Source organism: Stegastes partitus, unplaced genomic scaffold (genome assembly GCF_000690725.1).
Source record: "Stegastes partitus isolate 25-593 unplaced genomic scaffold, Stegastes_partitus-1.0.2 Scaffold707, whole genome shotgun sequence".
In the NCBI taxonomy this organism is placed as follows: Eukaryota; Metazoa; Chordata; class Actinopteri; family Pomacentridae; genus Stegastes; species Stegastes partitus.
In genome coordinates, this window is record NW_007578438.1 from 80,960 (window position 1) to 98,064 (window position 17,105).

Consider the following 17,105-nt stretch of genomic DNA (forward strand, 5'->3'; position numbering starts at 1 on the left):
AAAGTGGATAAACAGCTCCAGAAACAAACCACGTGGAGATCTGCATGAACGCATCAGTGGGAATAATTCAATAAGTTCACACTTAATAATGTAAAAGCCATCCAGACCATTCTGAATCTTAAGCTTTTGTTTTTGTTGATACGGAGTCAGACTGAATATGAGCGGAAGGAAAGTGATGAGCGAGCAGCATCAGCATTCATCAGGTTCTTCCAGCGCAGCCTTGAGGTCACATTTACATTCTTATTGAAGCCGAGTCCTCCATCACCTCTGCGGCCTGTCATCCAAACAGGTGAAAGAAAAATAAAAATAGAGGGCGACAGTATAGCCGCCTATTCATCCCACCGCCCGGCCGGCTACATAAAAAGGCCTCATGATAACGTGTGCGCGGTAAAGCCGGCTCGCCCCATTATTTACCTTGCTGTCCACGAGCAGGTTCCTCATGCAGCCGCTGTAGTGTTTGTGCTGCAGCTGAGGGTATTCATACGATATGTTCTCGTTGACCCCGCCGAGCTGCAGCACATAACTTCCATTCAGGTACCTGGGAATGAAGAACAACAAGTGAGGAATGCGAGCGGAGGAGCATGAAACAACGAAAAAAAAAGAAAACATGAAAGTTCCCAAGGTTATAATTCAAAACACAACTCTCAATATAGAGAAAACAGAAAGGCGGCAGAGGGAGGAATGGAACACATAGACACGAGCTGTCAAGGTTAAAATTCATCGCTCCCATCGATTCTTGCTGAGACTGTCATTATTTTTACTGCTCCCTGACAACAAATGTGACATCTTATTATTGTTCTTTTCCCTTATTTTGAATATATGTGTGACGGGTAAATTCCATTCGTCCAAAGCAATCAAAACAGAAAATGATTCGTGCCGGCACCACCGCTGCTGTTTTCAAAACCCGATGCAGGAAGGGATAATTTCAGCACGTTAACGAGGGAATTCTCTCTAATGGCATAACTATTTGTACCTCCCAATCGCTAAGTGAAGTCACGCCGTAAAAAGGGTCTTAAAATGTACAAGTTATTACAGGTAATAGCAGTGGTAAAGCTCTGATGTGCGTTGTTAACTCCATAAACTCGTGGCTTAATTGCACGGCGTAATAATGAGCCCAGTGGCAGGCCAAGGCCACGGCGGCAAACACAGCTGTGATGGAGGAAAAGCAGCTCCGAACAGAAACATAGTCAAAGATTAGCTGGAGTTCTCAGGATTATATCGGAGGGTTTCATCAACGGCTTCTTCCCTCCAGAGAGGAAAACCTGCTGCATTGAGAAATTGAACATGGTGAGTCTGAATCCCTATCTGATTTCATTTCAACAAATAATACAGCTCGTGCATAAACACCGTCTCTGATGCTATTTACTGAACATGAATCATGATGCATTTTGAATATACTGTAAAATAATACAGCAGATTCTCCAGATACGAGCGTCTGAGTAAACACGAGCTGTTTGCAGTTCGTAAAACGTTGTTTAAGGGAATATAGGACACTGAAGACGGCTCCTCTGGCTCCGGCTTCTTATATTGAAGTAATCTAGAGACACTGCGTTGGGCCTCAGGAGCCAATCACAGCATCAGGTTAGCGGACGGCGTTTGGGCCTCATAACAGTGATGACGCTAACTACAGGAATGAGACAAGCTGGCTGGTCCAGTGGTGTGAAGACAACAATATCCCTCTGCGTGGAGAAAACCAAAGACATTGTTGTCAGGAGAGGACACTCACAGCGCCCCCCCACTGACCATCAGGGTGAGCAGCACCACGTTCCTGGGGCTGCACATCTCCGAGGGACCAGCAACACCACATCGCCAGCCAAGAAGGGTTACGGTTAGGCTTCAAACACACCTCTACTTCCTCTGCAAACTGAGGGGAGCACGAGTCCCACCCCCATCATGTGCTCCCTCCACCGGGGCACCACTGAGAGCGTCGCTGGCTGCATCGCTGCACGGTACGGAGGCTGCAAAAACCTGCAACGCAGCCAGCAAGGACATCGGTGCCCCTCTGCCCTCCCTCACAGGCATTTCTAACACCCCGACACCGAGCCATCAGTATCGTCACCTCCCACCCCTCACGCTCCCTCTCCAGTCTCCTGCCTTCAGGAGAAAGGTCCAGCAGACTGTTGACCAGCTCCATCCACCAGACTGTCAGGACGCTGAACCGGACTGGAACACGGCCAGGACACACGGACGCTGCCTCGGCCTCGTGCACCCACCGGTCCATGACGTCACAATCTGTCATCGGACTTCAGCTACTGAACCAGTCACACTACTGGTACCCTACTGCACCACCATCACCCCAATAAGCTGCACTATGCTGCACTACCACCAGTGTACAAAGGCTGATTCTGATATATTTAATCCAGTTTAATTTCATTCATTCTGTATTTTGATCCTTTTTTGAATGTATGACCCCAACACAAGGTGACAGAGACGTCTTTCTGTTCCTCTGCATGGATTTACTGAGACACTGACAATAAAAGCTTCTATTCAGTTTATTGTATTCTAAGAACTTGTAATTTGTTTTTGTCACACTTGCACACGTCAGGGCCAGAAAGTAATGAAACAGATAAAAATTATGGGATCGTCCTTCCAGGAGTCTGATGTGTGACGTGTGACGTGTGACGTGTGACATGTGACATGTGACGTCTGACGTCTGACGTGTGACATGTGACGTGTGATGCGTGATGTGCCGTCCTCTCAGGATGCTCAGCTGTGACCAGCAGTCACGTGAGAAAACAGTCAGACTTCGGCTGAACTGCAGGCTGTGTTTACATGTATAGAAACAAACTGTAAATGTAGATGATCTGATATCTAAATATCTAGTTGCCAGTTTGTCCCAGCAGTGCTAACACCTGTGGGCTACTGGAACAATACTGTACGAATCCGTTTTATGACATCATGACTTTGCTGTCCTGCACAAAACCACTGGTGGTTGAGCAGGACTTAACACTGCAGTAAAAATGAGCCCGCTGGGAGTTCAGATGTGTCAGCAGCACAAACCCACCCACAACCTTCAGAGGGTTAATCGAAAATAAACAGACAAAATAATCACTGCCAAAAATAATTGCTAGTTAGCGTCCTGGCTAACTTTTAAAAGGTGCCGGGGCGGCCCGGTAGCCGGGTGGCTGCAGTTCAGACCATGTGGATGGTGTCTCTCTACCTGGTTTCCTGTCTCTCTACTCTGTCCTATTGAATAAAGGTGAAAACCCCCAAAAACTAAATCATGAATTAACTTTTAAAAGGTCTTGATTTAAATGTTACGGTCCCCAAGGCTTCCTGTAATCTTTTAAAAACCCAAATCCAAAATAAAAAAAATCAAGGTAATGACTGTGGTTGATGTTCTGTACATTCGGCATCAAACAGGAGGATTAGAAATGTCACCAGTGAGTCCGCTCATTTAAGCATCTATCATTAAAATGCTGCTCGAACACCAGAACTGAAGATGCTGTTTGGTTTCTTATGGAAAGTTTCCGAGCAGCACCGACCCGCTGTAGCTGACAGTATGTATTATGTACAGTATTAACAACCAGTGTTTAGCTACACGGCTGCTAACAAATTATTCTGTTCATTCGTCATTTTCATTTTAAAATCCTGGAAGCTGCTGGTGATATGAGCGCTAACGCCACAGAGGACTGCTCAGCCCTGCGGGAGCACGGGGCATTTAGACAGTGTCCCTACGGGCCACGCAGTGTTTTTGGTTTAAAAACAGCAAACAGAACAAAAAAGCCTTTGTGGATTAGTGCAACCACAGAAATAAAGCCCCAGAAGGCTCTCTGGAGAAACTGTAAACCTTAATTGTTGCTTACTTGCTTCAAAACAAACGTATACACGCTCGTTTATGTGTCTACTTAAAGGCCCATTTGTTATTACACTGTAAAATATAATAAATATAAGTTATTATTTATCCCATGATTTATTCCTGGGGGCTTTGTTGGTATTGACTTCCTTTCATGCTGTTTGTTTTTTTTTGTGCACAGTTAGTCACACTTGTTTGGTTTAATTATGGATCGTACTTGTCCCTGTTGGGCGTGACCCCTCGGATTTCACAGGACGAGCGGTCCTCTGTCATCGCCCATGAGTCCACGCCTTCCGTCTCCATGACGATGGCGCTGGAGCATCGATCCAGAGTGAAGCGCACTTCCTGTAAATTGGAGAAGAGAGAGAGAGAGAGAGAGCGGTCATCGCTGCTGCATGGGTGGATGTGTGAGCGTCCTGCTGTCTGGCACTCTCTGAAAAACTGCAGCATATATTCTAATCTGACATCCTGTCTGTACGCAGGGATTACGAGGCAGTGACACGCAGTGGGAATGAATGCAGCTCTCTTACTTTGCTGTTGCTCCTCACATCCAGGCGGTGCCAGCGTCTGTCGGCTACGCCGGCGTTATTCGTCAGCTGGAGGACCAGGGTCCCGGAGCCGTGGTTAATTTTCAGGCTGGGCGTCCCACCAATCAGCTCTGAGGACGACGGCGTTCAGAATCAACACACACGGAGCTAAAGATCATTACTGAGCAAAACTGTAGCACAAAAAGACAACTCTGACGGATCTGTAGAATAAAAATAAACATCTTAATTTGCAAGCGCAGACAAAAGGTAAAGGTGGGACCAATAAAAAAAAAGAGAGAACTGATGAAATGCAGAGCAAACAAAAAAGCCAAAGGAAAAAGAAGGAAAGATGCAAATAACCTGTTTGCACAGGAAACAACCCGAGGGACGCATGAAAGTATCTCACCTCAAAACAAACACAGTGTGAACAAGAAGAGAGGGTGGCAGCGCAGCACCAGCCGCTGTAGCAGGAACCCAACGGCACGGGGAGTCAGGGTACAGAAAACAGCTAACACACGGGTATTAAATGGAAAATAAAAGCCAATTAAAGGGTCGGTTCAAACAAATTACTCTTGTCAGTGAGCTGTGAGGACTATTCAGTAATGATGGCACTGTTTCCTGAATATGTCTCTGCAGACTTTTTGTCAAATCTCATTTCTAAATGGTGTGAGCCAGACAAATGAAATTGAATTCACCTTTTTCAGATTGAGGTGGAGGCAGAAATCTGAGAGACAGATCTCTGAAAAGCTGAACAGGAGACTATCTGCATGGCTGGATACCACCAGCAGGGAATTAGAAAGGAGTTCTGTGTGATTCTGGTGGAGCGACCCGTTGTGTAAAATGATGAGCTGAGAGGTTGGTCATTGAAAACTATATGAACTTACTGTATGTGTTTGATGCAGTATTTATACCAGGACAGCAAACACAGCATGAAGGCTGGTTTCTACACTCACATCCTTATTACTTAAATCTTCATCGTCATCATCGTCATCACTTTAATTCCTTTTACCAATTCTCTTCTGCTCCAATAACCAAGAAAATCACGGTCATTTAAAAAGACACGGCTGCCCGTTGCACCAACAAGTGACGTGACTCATTGTAGTAATGAGGCTCCTTCAAAGTTCTTCAGGGACGCCGGGTTGAGCCGAAGCAAAATCTTTATGACACCGTATCACTATTTATAAACATACGGTAAACATGAACGGCTATACGTAGCGAGCTCTGCGCCCGGCCGTCGTTCACTTTGATCAAATATTTACTAGCGTCCTTCACCTCCAGGATCCAGGATTGAGCCTTTATGTGGGCATGAATAAACCCGGCTGATGTGTCCTTGAGTGAAACTGCTCAAAAGCTGAGCGGCTGCTGTGAAACAAGGGGGGAAGCAAAGGAGAAAAAAAAGGAAGAAAGAGAGAATTCCTCCCGACGTAGTCCTACACACACGTTAAACAGTGAGAGCGGTTTGCAGCACATCAGGCCCGTACCGCCCGGCCCGGTCCAGTGAGCCTCCACATCCCTCACAGGTACACTAACCAACTACATTTGCCTCATATATCTGATTAGCTACCACCCAGTAATTAACCACACAAAATTAAGTTCCAAGTTTTCAGAGCAATAACTGCCCCCGCAGGCCCCCCGGGGCACACATCTAATTACCCAGACGCCCTCCTTACCTATGGCCATGTAGTCCTCGCTGTCCCCCGGCAGGAGAGTCGCCAGCGGGCCGGCGTACAGCAGCAGCCCGTCGTCTTCCTCCGTCATAAACTCCAGTGAAAGATGGCTATCAAAGCACGGTCTTATGGGGGGAAACCAGGCATAGCCGTTGCCAAGGAAACTAAGTCTGGTCTGCTGACAGTCTGGCCCCTCGAGCTGTGGGGGGCAGTGGCACCTGTAGCACCGAGGAGGGGGGCAAAAAAAGACAAGAGCAGAAGTGAGGAAAATCAAGGCACAACAAGGGGAAAGAAACAATCAGTGTGGTTCAGGTTTGGAGCTCAGAGGAACCTTCACACCGTCCAGTCTGCGGATGTGCGCCGGTTCTGCGCCGTACGTGACGGCCGTGTTGATTCACAGGTTTGACTTTGCAGGTGTAGCGCTGCCGGCTGTCAACATACAGCTGGGAGAGCGGTTTTTATCAATCAATTGTTTGCATTAACCAGAATGTCCTGAATATTTAATTGTGCATTAAATCAATTAGCGATGAACGCAGCAGCGCTCGGCTTCTATCAGAGCTGTCTGGGCTGAACTCTCTGGAGGCTGCTGCTGCTCCACACATCACGTTTCCTTTGTTAGCAGATAATTAATTCTATTTCTCTCACTCTTCTATGTGTCGTACCACCGCCAATTTCCTGGACTTTTTTTTTTCACTTATCCCCGCCCGCCAGCTTCTGGTTTTTAAGGTGTTACACACTCGGGCTGATAGCTGTGCACTTGCCTCTTCTCGTACTTATCTGCTTTGATTAGAGCTCGAGTGTTAAGGATCACTGCTCTTGCATTAGCTGGAAATTAAATGTTTGGCTTTTTCTTTTCTTTTCTTTTACGGCTTTCTTGAGTCTGTGTGAGATTTGTAATAGTAAATATTAACAATCGCACAAAAAACAATATAAAGAAAGAGATGCATGTAGCGATGAAACGCAGCCCATTCAATCAGTGCAGCGGCGAGGATGGAGGCGAGCGGCTGATCTCATCCTGTCCTCACCACTGCAGGCATGTGAGACAAGCTGGCTTTGCTGATAATGTCAAAGCCATCTATTTTCATGCAGTGTCTGAGGAAGGCTGTGTGTACTGAGGCTGTTAGGGGCTGTTTCTCCCATTGCTGTTTATTCTGCAGAGGGGCAACACATGTCAGGAATACTGATCCATACGCAGCAAAAAGGGACGGCTTAGGCTGAGCGTAGCCTTATGCATACATATGCACACGCCGAGCACAGCACCTCACTCTTTCACCGCACTTTCATGTGTCTCGGGAGAGCGGTGCCAGTCCAAATCAGGAAGTACATGGCATGTTTTTCTCGCTTCTGACTGACAATATCTGATCAACTGCTGTCAGAGGGCTTCCTGCTAAGCTCCTTCGACAAAGGATAGAACCAAGAACTGGAATCTTTATGACTGGGCTGCGCTCACATGGGGGCACATATAGCACATACGGGGAGATATCCTTCTTACAGAACAAGGGCCTCTCTCAGCAGAGTGCACATCAACTGCGGCAGAGACTATTTGAAAGATAAAGGAAGAAAAAAAAAAAGAAAAACTAGTTCTGTGCATTCTGAAGACTTTGCCTTTGACAAACTTGCATGTTCATGTAAATGGCATTAAATGAGATTTTGAGAAGTTGTGCGCATAGAGGGGGGCAGAGTTAGACTAATCCCCTTGCCCTATATTTATTTAATCTGGGCATTAGTGTGTGCATGAAATAAAACGCATGCTGTTTCCTGTGTGAGAGACACCCACAGAAACCTGCACACTTTACAGCGAAGGCCTTAACATCGACTCAAGAGCATTTATCGATATTTAGGGTTAATATTTCACCGCGCTGGCTCGGCTTGTTCACTATTTACTGCTATCTAGCACACAATACTTCAACATTTCAATGTCAGGCTTTAAAAACTAAAAACCTAATTTTAACATTTTTGGCAAGATGCAGCCGGAGTTCAGCTTCTATTCTGATTTATTTAGAGTGATACATGCACATCACTTTCATGGCAAACAGCTTCAACACGCTGCTCTATATTCAACACAGAGGAGCCGCTCAGGACCGGTCGGGCTGCAGGTGAAGGAGATTTATTTTTCCTCACAAGGGGCACTGCTGGTAACTGTGGACTCAGCTTCCAAGGTGTCACTCTTACTGTGAGCCTAACAGGACTAGAGAGAAGACTGCAGCACATCAGGAAACTCCTATTTCTCCCCACCTGTGCCCAGTCTGGGTGTCGACGCAGGTTCCCCCGTTGAGGCAGGGGTTGCTGGTGTAGGAGGAGCAGGGCCGGAGGGTGGATTCTCTGGCAGCGCAGCCACACACAGCCGAAGACGTCACCTTCACCGAGACCAGGGATAAAGCACCGGAGTCGATCAAGGTGGGCGAGTCGCTGATGCTTAACTGTGTGTAGCAGCCGCCGGATGTCTTGCAGTCGGCGCGCACACATTCATCCACCTCCACCTGGCTCACATTCGCACGCAGGAGTGACTGAAGCTGCCAAGAGGAGGAAGAAAGAAGGGAGCAGATGAGAGAGATAAAAACGGGAATTACTATAATTGCCACGGAAGACAAGGGGGATTTAGATCCCCAGCGTTGGTGGAGTGGGAGATATACATTTGGTGGGACAACACAGCTTCACAAGCAAGAGGGAAGAGGAAAGCGAGGCCTTCAGCATAAATGCTTTTGCATCCTGACAATGAAAACGTGAAAAACGGAAACAGAGACAAAGAGACATGACAGGACCAGGCAGCAAACAGACAGAAAGTTGGTGTGAGAATAAAAGGGGCAGATAAAAAGCCCCGTTATCGCGACACCCTCCAGCTCCCGAGCGTATCGCTTGATATATGAGCACTGATCTCTATCGAGCCGACATGATGGTATATGTACCTTCCTTTTGTGTGCCATGAGGACAGCGTGGAGCTTCTCTGGGCGCAGGTAGCCGTTATCAGTTAGCACATAGAAATGGATGTCCACTGTTTTCTCCTCTCCGTCTGCGATGCTGAAAATGTTGATGCTCCCCGGTCTGACGGACAGGGTTTCAGACAGGAAGTCCCAGAACGCCTCCAGCCGACTCTTCCCCTCGACGTGAGGGTCGATAAAATCTCTCGCTGTAATGCCTTCAGGAGACAAAGAGAACAGGGGTTCATGAAATAAGAACTACTGACTCGTCAATGACAACTACAGAGTTGATCAAAGTCTACGAAGTTCCTGATTGCATTAGCACAGAGCTAGCCCAACATCTCCCTCCATCGATCCATTTCCTGCTGAATCATGCACAAGGTGAACGAGTCGGGACGCAGTCAAGGAGAAATCGTTTATTCCATCACTGACATAAAGTTAGAGACTTGACAAACTGCCTTGTACGAAATATTTTAATGACCGCAAAATCAATCACATTTGTGGGGCCGCCGTCCAGTAATATCTGAGGACTGCGAGCAGTCATCTTTAATCTCCCAAAAACGATAACGACTTGGAGTCGGAGGCATCCGTAATAGCCTTTGACTCTGTTCACCGAATGGGTTTTTAAATGTCAAGGACTTTACCTGACACTTTGGAATTGACCTTTATAGCTCAGATTGGCTCTGAGTGACTGTCAGAAAAATGAACACTCCAACATAAACTTCAGCGTGTAGAAGAAGAGGAAGAGGCAGCATGAATAGTTGCTTTACAATGCTTAGAAATGTTCAATAATGCCAGTATAAAAATTTCTCCTGACAGCCTATTATTTCACCATTAACTGGATTGACAACCTGATAATCATTCAATGAAAAGTACCAATTTATTTGTGCCTGTGGCAGATGCTGTCGCTTTGAACATCAAGGATTTATCAGCGACAACAAAGGAGCTTCTGTCTTTTCTTGTGAAGAAGGACTGAGAGTGGGAATCTAATTGAAAAGCTGTTGCATTCAACATGTTCTGGACTTTTAGTTCCTAGTTTCTGAAGTTACATAGCAGGTGAAGCAACCCGCAGGAACCCAGTGATTCAGAATCCAGCCAGCGCCAGCGCCAGCGCCACCAGCCGAGCCGGGGCTTCTGCAGCCATTACCGGTTAAACGCAGCGAGGCGGATGACAGGATGGCCTTTTCCTCCAGCTCCCTCACATGGACTCTGACTCCTGAGATCACGTCGGGCCACACCCCATCAGAGACCCCGACCCGCAACCAGTAGCTGCCTGCGGGAGTGTTCTGCCGGACGCTCAGCACTCCTGAGCTCTGGTTCAGACTGAAGTATCTGGAAAAAAAACCAAGAGGAGCTGTTAAGGAGGAGAGGACTCCGACGACGTGAGATGAGAGAAATGGAGGAAAAAAACCTGACAAGTGGCTTCTTTTGTTTCTGAGCTCTTGTTCAAAGCAGAAATATCCGACAGATGGCAGACAGACAAGCAGAGAGCTGGTCAGCGCTACCTGGGCTTTCTCCAGCAGGAAGTGAATGTGAATTAATTTGAAAAGCCCTCCACAGAAAGAGGAAAACAACAACCGCCAAGACGGAGAAGAAGAAAGGAGGAAAATTCTTTGGCTCCCAAGCTTCAAAAAGAGCTTGATAGTTGTCATAGTAACTGTCAGAATTTGTTATATGAATAAAACAAATATGCAATTGGTATTTCTAATCTGATCTTGAGGGTATGAATACTGAATAGCTGCACAAGGTCCCTGATGCAGCAAGATTGTGCTCGTATGGGCTGTTTCATCACCAACATCACACAGGTGGACCCCAGACTTCTTCGTTTGTCTGAATCTGACTCGTCTTCCAGAATGGCAATCACTGCTGATGGGGATGATTAAAGTCTCTTTTGGAAAGTGCAGCTCATATGAGAGGCCAGGGAAACAGATCTAAGATGAGGAGAAGCACCGGTCGGTACCAGGCCGTGTGCTATCACTGGAGGAGGCCTTGCTGGGGGAAACACAGGCTCATCGCTGAGTCCACATCCTCTTTATTTCTCAGATTCTACACTGTTGGCAGTTCTCCTGATGCTGCATTGCTTTAGCACTTGTACTTGTGCCGCACATGTGGAGATCAGCATGTTTTCAGACAAAATTAAATGCATTTAACAATGAGCTCTCACTTGGCTGCGCTTGTCTCCAGAGTGTAGGTCTTGTTGTCCCAGTCATCTGGATCTGGGGCATACACCTTCCCCAGTGCTGCGTTTGCCATCCTTCCTGTTCAAGGTAAACACACACACACACACACACACACACACACACATTGATTCAGTCTGGACAGAATCTGCTGATGCCAACACTTATCTTTTCGTCCCCCTCTTCTCCTTATCTTGCATTCTTGTGTTCTGTTCTACTTATTATGCTCATAACTGTGGAGTCCCACTGCTGGAATGAATAGGCTCTCAGAGCTCCACTTCAGAGAGTGTGGAGCTTAAGGAAGCGAGGCTATCTCAGTATGGATTATGTTATTATCGACCTGCAGTGCCAGAGTACTGCAGCTGGGTAAACAATGGCAGCCTGGATGAATCACTGCGCTCCTGTTTCCACAATTACCAAAACTGCCATTTAGCTGAGTGTGCGATCAAAATACTAACAAGCCAAAGCACCTAACCAACTCACCTGGAGGGTAGAGAAACACGACAAAACATAACAAATAACAGAGGAGTCAGGATCCTTATCATAATGCAACGTTCATATAAGCTCAAGGCGTAAGGTTGGCGAGAGAAGAATGTGCTGAGGGCTCGAGAAAGGATTTGACAACGATATTACCATAACAAAACACTGTTTGAATGTAAAAGCAAGAGAGCGGTTATGAATTCAGCACTACGAGCAGGTGTGGCGGTGAGAACTTTTCCCTTCAGCTCTAGCCTCAGCTTCCCCTCTTCACTCAAGCTCTGCCTGCAGTGCACCACCGTGGAGCCCAGGCGACAGGGGGAAGCCGCCACTCACCCTTACGGCTGTGCACGTAGACGTCTTTCTCTCCCGCCTGATGCGCGTTGTCGTTGTGGTCTCCGATGGTGATGGTGAGCGTGCTCGTGGCCGTGATTGGTGGAACGCCGCTGTCAGTCATCACCACGGGCAGGCGGAACTCGGTCTGCCGCTCCCTGTCGAACCTCCTCAGGGTGGTGAGCGTGGCCGAGCCGTTCCCGTGGTCCTGCAGGTGGAAGTCGGTCGAGTACACGGAGGGCAAGGCGAGCGAGAAGGGAGGCCCGTGCTCTGGGGAGTCTCTGTCCACCACGTGGAGCAGCGTGGAGCTGCTGTTGAGCCACACCACTTGAGGCGCTGGACTGTTCTCCCACAGCACCGGCGTGTAGGCTGTCTCCAGCTCTGGCCCGTTGTCATTCATGTCTAGCAACGGCAAGTGGACCGTGACACTGCCAGTCAGCGCTGGGGTACCCCGGTCTGTCGCCATGACGACAAGCTCATAACTCGCCACTGTCTCCCTATCCAGCGGCCTGGCCACCGTGACCACGCCGCCACGGCTGACTGTGAAATGTCCGTATGGGTCTGACTGGGGCAGGATGCTGTACAAAATGTCCCCGTTCTGGCCTGAATCAGTGTCAGTGGCCACGACCTGAACGATGCTGCTTCCTACACTTATGTCCTCGGGCAGAGGGGAGAGCAGGTGGGAGCTCGGGGTAAACACGGGGGCATTGTCATTCTCATCCTCCACCAGGACCAGACAGTGGATGAGGCTGGAGAAGTCAGAGTCCTCCACCTTGATGGTGAGGTTAAACCGCTGCTCCCCTGGCTGCTCAAAGTCCAGCTGCTTCTTCAGCCTCAGAGCGCCCGTCTGCTCCAGTCTGTGGCTAACCATGTAGAACCGCTGCTCCGGGTCTCCCGCCACCACGCTGAAGGTCAGGTGTCCATATGTGCCGGCGTCAGGGTCCGTAGCGCTCAGCTCCAGGATGGCGGCGTCTTCGTCTGTGCTCTCGGGCACACGAGCGCCACACCAGTCCTCTCTAAACTTTGGCACGTGGTCGTTGATGTCTGTTACCACCACGGTAACCGTCGCCGTGCCCGTCATCCCCCCCCCATCGCGGGCCTCCACGATCAGGTGGTGGCTGTCGGCGAGCTCTCGGTCCAGACCCTCTGCAGACACAGATATGGTGCCGGTGCTGGAATCGATGGTGAACAGATCTGCGCTGTCTGCATTGTGTGTGTTTTCAGTAATCCGGTAGGTGAGGATTGCGTTTTGCCCCACGGCGGCGTCGTCGAGGTCAACCGCCGTCATCTCCACCACAAATGTTCCAGGAGGAGAGTTCTCTGCAATGCTGCTGTGGCAGTTGTCAGGCGCGCACGAGAAGGTGGGGGCGTTGTCATTGATGTCCCACACGTTGATAATAACATCCGTAAAGCCGGTAAGTCCCTCGCCCTCCTCGTCTGTCGCCATGACAACAAAACGCCAGACTGCTCGGTCTTCTCGGTCCATGGTGCGCTGGGCATACATCTCCCCGGTGATGTCGTTTATCATGAAGTGCGACTCTGCCCCCTGGCCATGGATGGAATACCGTATGGCGCCCTGGTCCGCATCTTTGTCCGGGTCAGTAGCCGTCACCTGCACAGATGATGATAACTTCTTAGGAAAACAGATATTCAGTCATCCAGTCACACTCAAATTACAGCTTCCTCTTATCTGTCCTCAGCCGTCAACCAAGCCTTCTTTGCTGCTGGATTTTTTCGACAGCCCATTTAAGTGTTTGCACTTTTTCCCGACCACCTAAATTAACGAAATGAGCTTTGGTCGGGCATGTTTCTTGCATCTGGCCTCAGAGTGAGTATGACAGCCTCACCGCTCCGTCCCCATCACCACATCTATCACCACGGTCTCTGCAACCCAGTGCAATGAAAGTTCAATAATGTGTCACGCGAAGGTAAAACACTGGCAGAAGATAAACTGAAATAACACGACAACTAGTTATAAACATCACTTTGCAGCTACATACAGCTCCACTGAGAAGAAATGTTGAGAAGGGGCTGATTTAAGAAAAAAAAAAAGATAATTAGAGATAGTTAGATTATAGTAATTACTAAAAAACCCACTAAGCCTCTCACCTGTAGCACAAACACAGGTGATCCATCGAGCTCCTCTGTGACAGACCCGTAGTATTCGTTCATGGAGAACACGGGCGCCTCATCGTTCTTGTTAACCACTGTGACAACCACTGCAGCGTAATCTTCCCACTTTCCATCGGAGGCGAGGACCAGGAGCTTGTACCTCTTTTGCTGCTCGTAGTCCAGTGGCTGTGCAATAAAGATCGTCCCCACCTCTGGCTCGATGTCAAAAACGCCACCTTTGTTGCCAGATGTTATCTGGTAGCGCAGCTTGGCATTGGCCCCTGTGGCAGCAATTACAAAGGAAGAAAAAAAACCAGCATTATTGGGGATGTGTAGCAGAGAAAGGCAGCAGAGTCCACAGCAGGTTTCTGTTGACCTCATTATTCCTGTAATCTCTGCTCCGCGTTGTCCCCCTTTTCTAGCCCTAATACTGTTGTAGTCCTGCAGCAGCAGAAGGGGGTAACCACAAGGGTATTACACCTCATTTCCTCCAAGACCTGACCATTAGTAGGTTTTCATGTATCCCTTTCTTGTTTTGATTACTTAATTAAATGGAAACTTTGTACCGCGTCTCCTCAGCTTTAATCAGATACTAATTAAAAACGGGGGGAGCATGAGAGTGAAAAGCAGCACAACACACTCTGATGGTGCCCTCTAGGGAGTGAGTCTGAGGCTGGGGAGAGGGTGGTGGTGGTGGTGGAGGGGGGGTAGTTTAGTAAAGAGGAAGTCAATATGTGAACTCATCTGCTGTGTCTCCATGGAGACCGTCCAATCCAATGGTTTAACATCGGAATAGATCAGATAATCTCCTGGAATGTACAGTCTTCGCTTTCAATCATCCTGTTGGGTGGAAGTAGCTGCAATCCCATGTAAATACACTAATCTGTACTATTAACACCACCCTAACTGACTAAGTGCTCCCCGTCTCCCACAGGGCTCTGGCAGGCTTACAGCAGTCAGCCCCGCGCACACTTTTTAAACAAGACAGATTGAGCGTAGCCTCGTCGGCGCAAGTGCAACGGCATTGTAACTTTAGCGTTGGGGGTCGGTGCTGTTCCGCAGCTATTCATCATTAGTGCCGCAGCCCAGCCTAAGCTGCACCCCCGCTCTCCATAAATACTTGATTAACGGACCTAAACATGCCTGATAAAGGGATCTTAGGCTACCGCTGTACGGAGGATGAGCAACTGCTTTATTGCTTAAATCCCGCCCACCTACTGTGTGGGAGCGTGTCACTCTTTTTGGAACATATGTGCTCCAGTGCATTACTGAGCACTCAAATGACTACTAAATCTAGCACACAGCTTGATTCCGGCAGCGTGATTTCTGCAAAGCTCAGGCCAGACTGGGAAAGACACAGGGTCACTTTATGCCTGCTGCTCCAAACACGGAGCATATTGCAAAACTGCGCCTACTTGGCACACAAGTCACTGAGAAACTGACAGATAGGCCTGCTGAACTGCTTTTGTTATTCCCAGAAAGAGAGTGTGGTGAAAGATAAAGAAAGTGCAATCTGGAAATGTCTGTAAAGTTTCAGAGTGTCTCACAAAAACTTTTTGTATTGGTTCTGGTCGGCTAGCTTCTTTAACCTTTATTTCTAGGAGGTGGCATCAGTGAAATCTCGGCGGGACCTCCTCGCTCTGCCGCCTCATCAAGCATACCTTCATCCTCGTCATTAGCGCTAACGGTGACAACAGCCAGGCCCACATCTGCATTCTCGTCGACACCGACTTCATACAGCCGCTGAGCAAAGACCGGCTTGTTGTCGTTGACGTCGCTGATGAAAACCCTCACATACGCTGTGTCTGCAAGAATGACAGAATGGCAGAAGATTAAACAGCACGACGCACCAGCACAGACACAGACGCACACACGGGTGCAGCTCAGAGAGGTGGACTGAAATGCAGGAGGCAGGCTGCAAAAACCAGAAGCCAGCGTTAATTACTTAAGCTGCAGGAAGAAGCAGACAAAAATCAGAGGGCGCAAACGACAGGTACAGAAACACTACACACAGCATAACCGGAAAACATGGTGTGAAAAACACAGAACAGAACACGGGGAGGAAAACGCACACAAACCGACAACTCATTACAGAGCGTAGAAAAGGGACTGATTAGCTGACGGGACACAGGTGACAAACTGTGACACGCTGAGCTCAGCCGACGCCGAACGTGAGCTGCTCTACATCTGTTTATTGATTCCACAACTCGTTGTCAGTGTTTAGTGGGGAAGAGGCACTTAACCCAGCACAATGTGTCTCACTGACAGAGAAATTAGACAAATCACTGCTCACAAAGCGCCGCTGTAAATTACATAAAGTGTTCGTTTTGTCAAGAGTTGATTGTTTTAACCGGGGCAACAGTTTCAGCAGAAAGAGTAAAAGTAATGGCGGGAAATAAACCTCTTCAACTAGTTCTTTTTGCAGAGAGTAGATAAAGAACCTCTCCACTGGGAAGGTTAAATATTTATAAGATGACAAGTGTTTGTGTCTTATCTATGCCCTCCTCATTACACTGTTTATTTCTTTAGTTAGAAAGAGTAAATTATCTGCTCACAGAGCACACGGGTGACATGTTAATTTGGAGCTGCTGCAGCAGGAGGTGATGATGCTGGAATGTGGCTTTATTTTCTTGGCTTGTTTTCACATTTCCCCTTCCTCCTCCTCCTCCTCCTCCTCCTCCTCTCGGTGTATCCCAGGGGTGACAGAGAGACAGGTAATGTTTGCAGTGGAGATGAGCCCTTCTGGATGTGGTAGATACGTAGACAGAGCTAAGGCTCATTGCAAATGCTAAGCAGCCCTGGCAACCCTGGAGAGAGGGTTTTTGCCGCTTCAAAAACATCACCCTGTACCCCTAATACCGCCTCCACAAATGCAGCAAAGAGACCCAGTCCTGCATTCAAACGTCACATTACGTCACTCCACACTCCGGCTGAGATTCCAGGACTGCCCACATGTCAAACGTAGAACATGGTAAACAACAACAGCCACACATCCATTAAATACTGAAGAGAGAAAATTAAAAACGAAGAGAAAAAAACTGTTTGCAACCCAAAAAAAACCTGAAGAACTGTGGTGAGCTGTTCCTACACGGCAGTGT

General features: G+C 48.1%; 1 protein-coding gene across 1 annotated transcript in view; it reads right to left on the bottom strand.

The window, feature by feature from the left end:
• LOC103364000 (neural-cadherin) overlaps nt 1–17,105 on the bottom strand; it is a 93,116-nt gene that overhangs the window by 14,160 nt on the left and 61,851 nt on the right. Inside the window, exons 16-26 of the mRNA XM_008290993.1 lie at nt 15,669–15,812; nt 14,005–14,288; nt 11,899–13,507; nt 11,073–11,166; nt 10,056–10,240; nt 8,897–9,126; nt 8,226–8,503; nt 5,994–6,208; nt 4,327–4,454; nt 4,014–4,141; nt 415–538 (exon numbers count right to left, since the gene is read on the bottom strand). Of these exons, the coding sequence (XP_008289215.1) occupies nt 415–538; nt 4,014–4,141; nt 4,327–4,454; nt 5,994–6,208; nt 8,226–8,503; nt 8,897–9,126; nt 10,056–10,240; nt 11,073–11,166; nt 11,899–13,507; nt 14,005–14,288; nt 15,669–15,812 (3,419 nt within the window). The remainder of the gene's footprint in view (nt 1–414; nt 539–4,013; nt 4,142–4,326; nt 4,455–5,993; nt 6,209–8,225; nt 8,504–8,896; nt 9,127–10,055; nt 10,241–11,072; nt 11,167–11,898; nt 13,508–14,004; nt 14,289–15,668; nt 15,813–17,105) is intronic.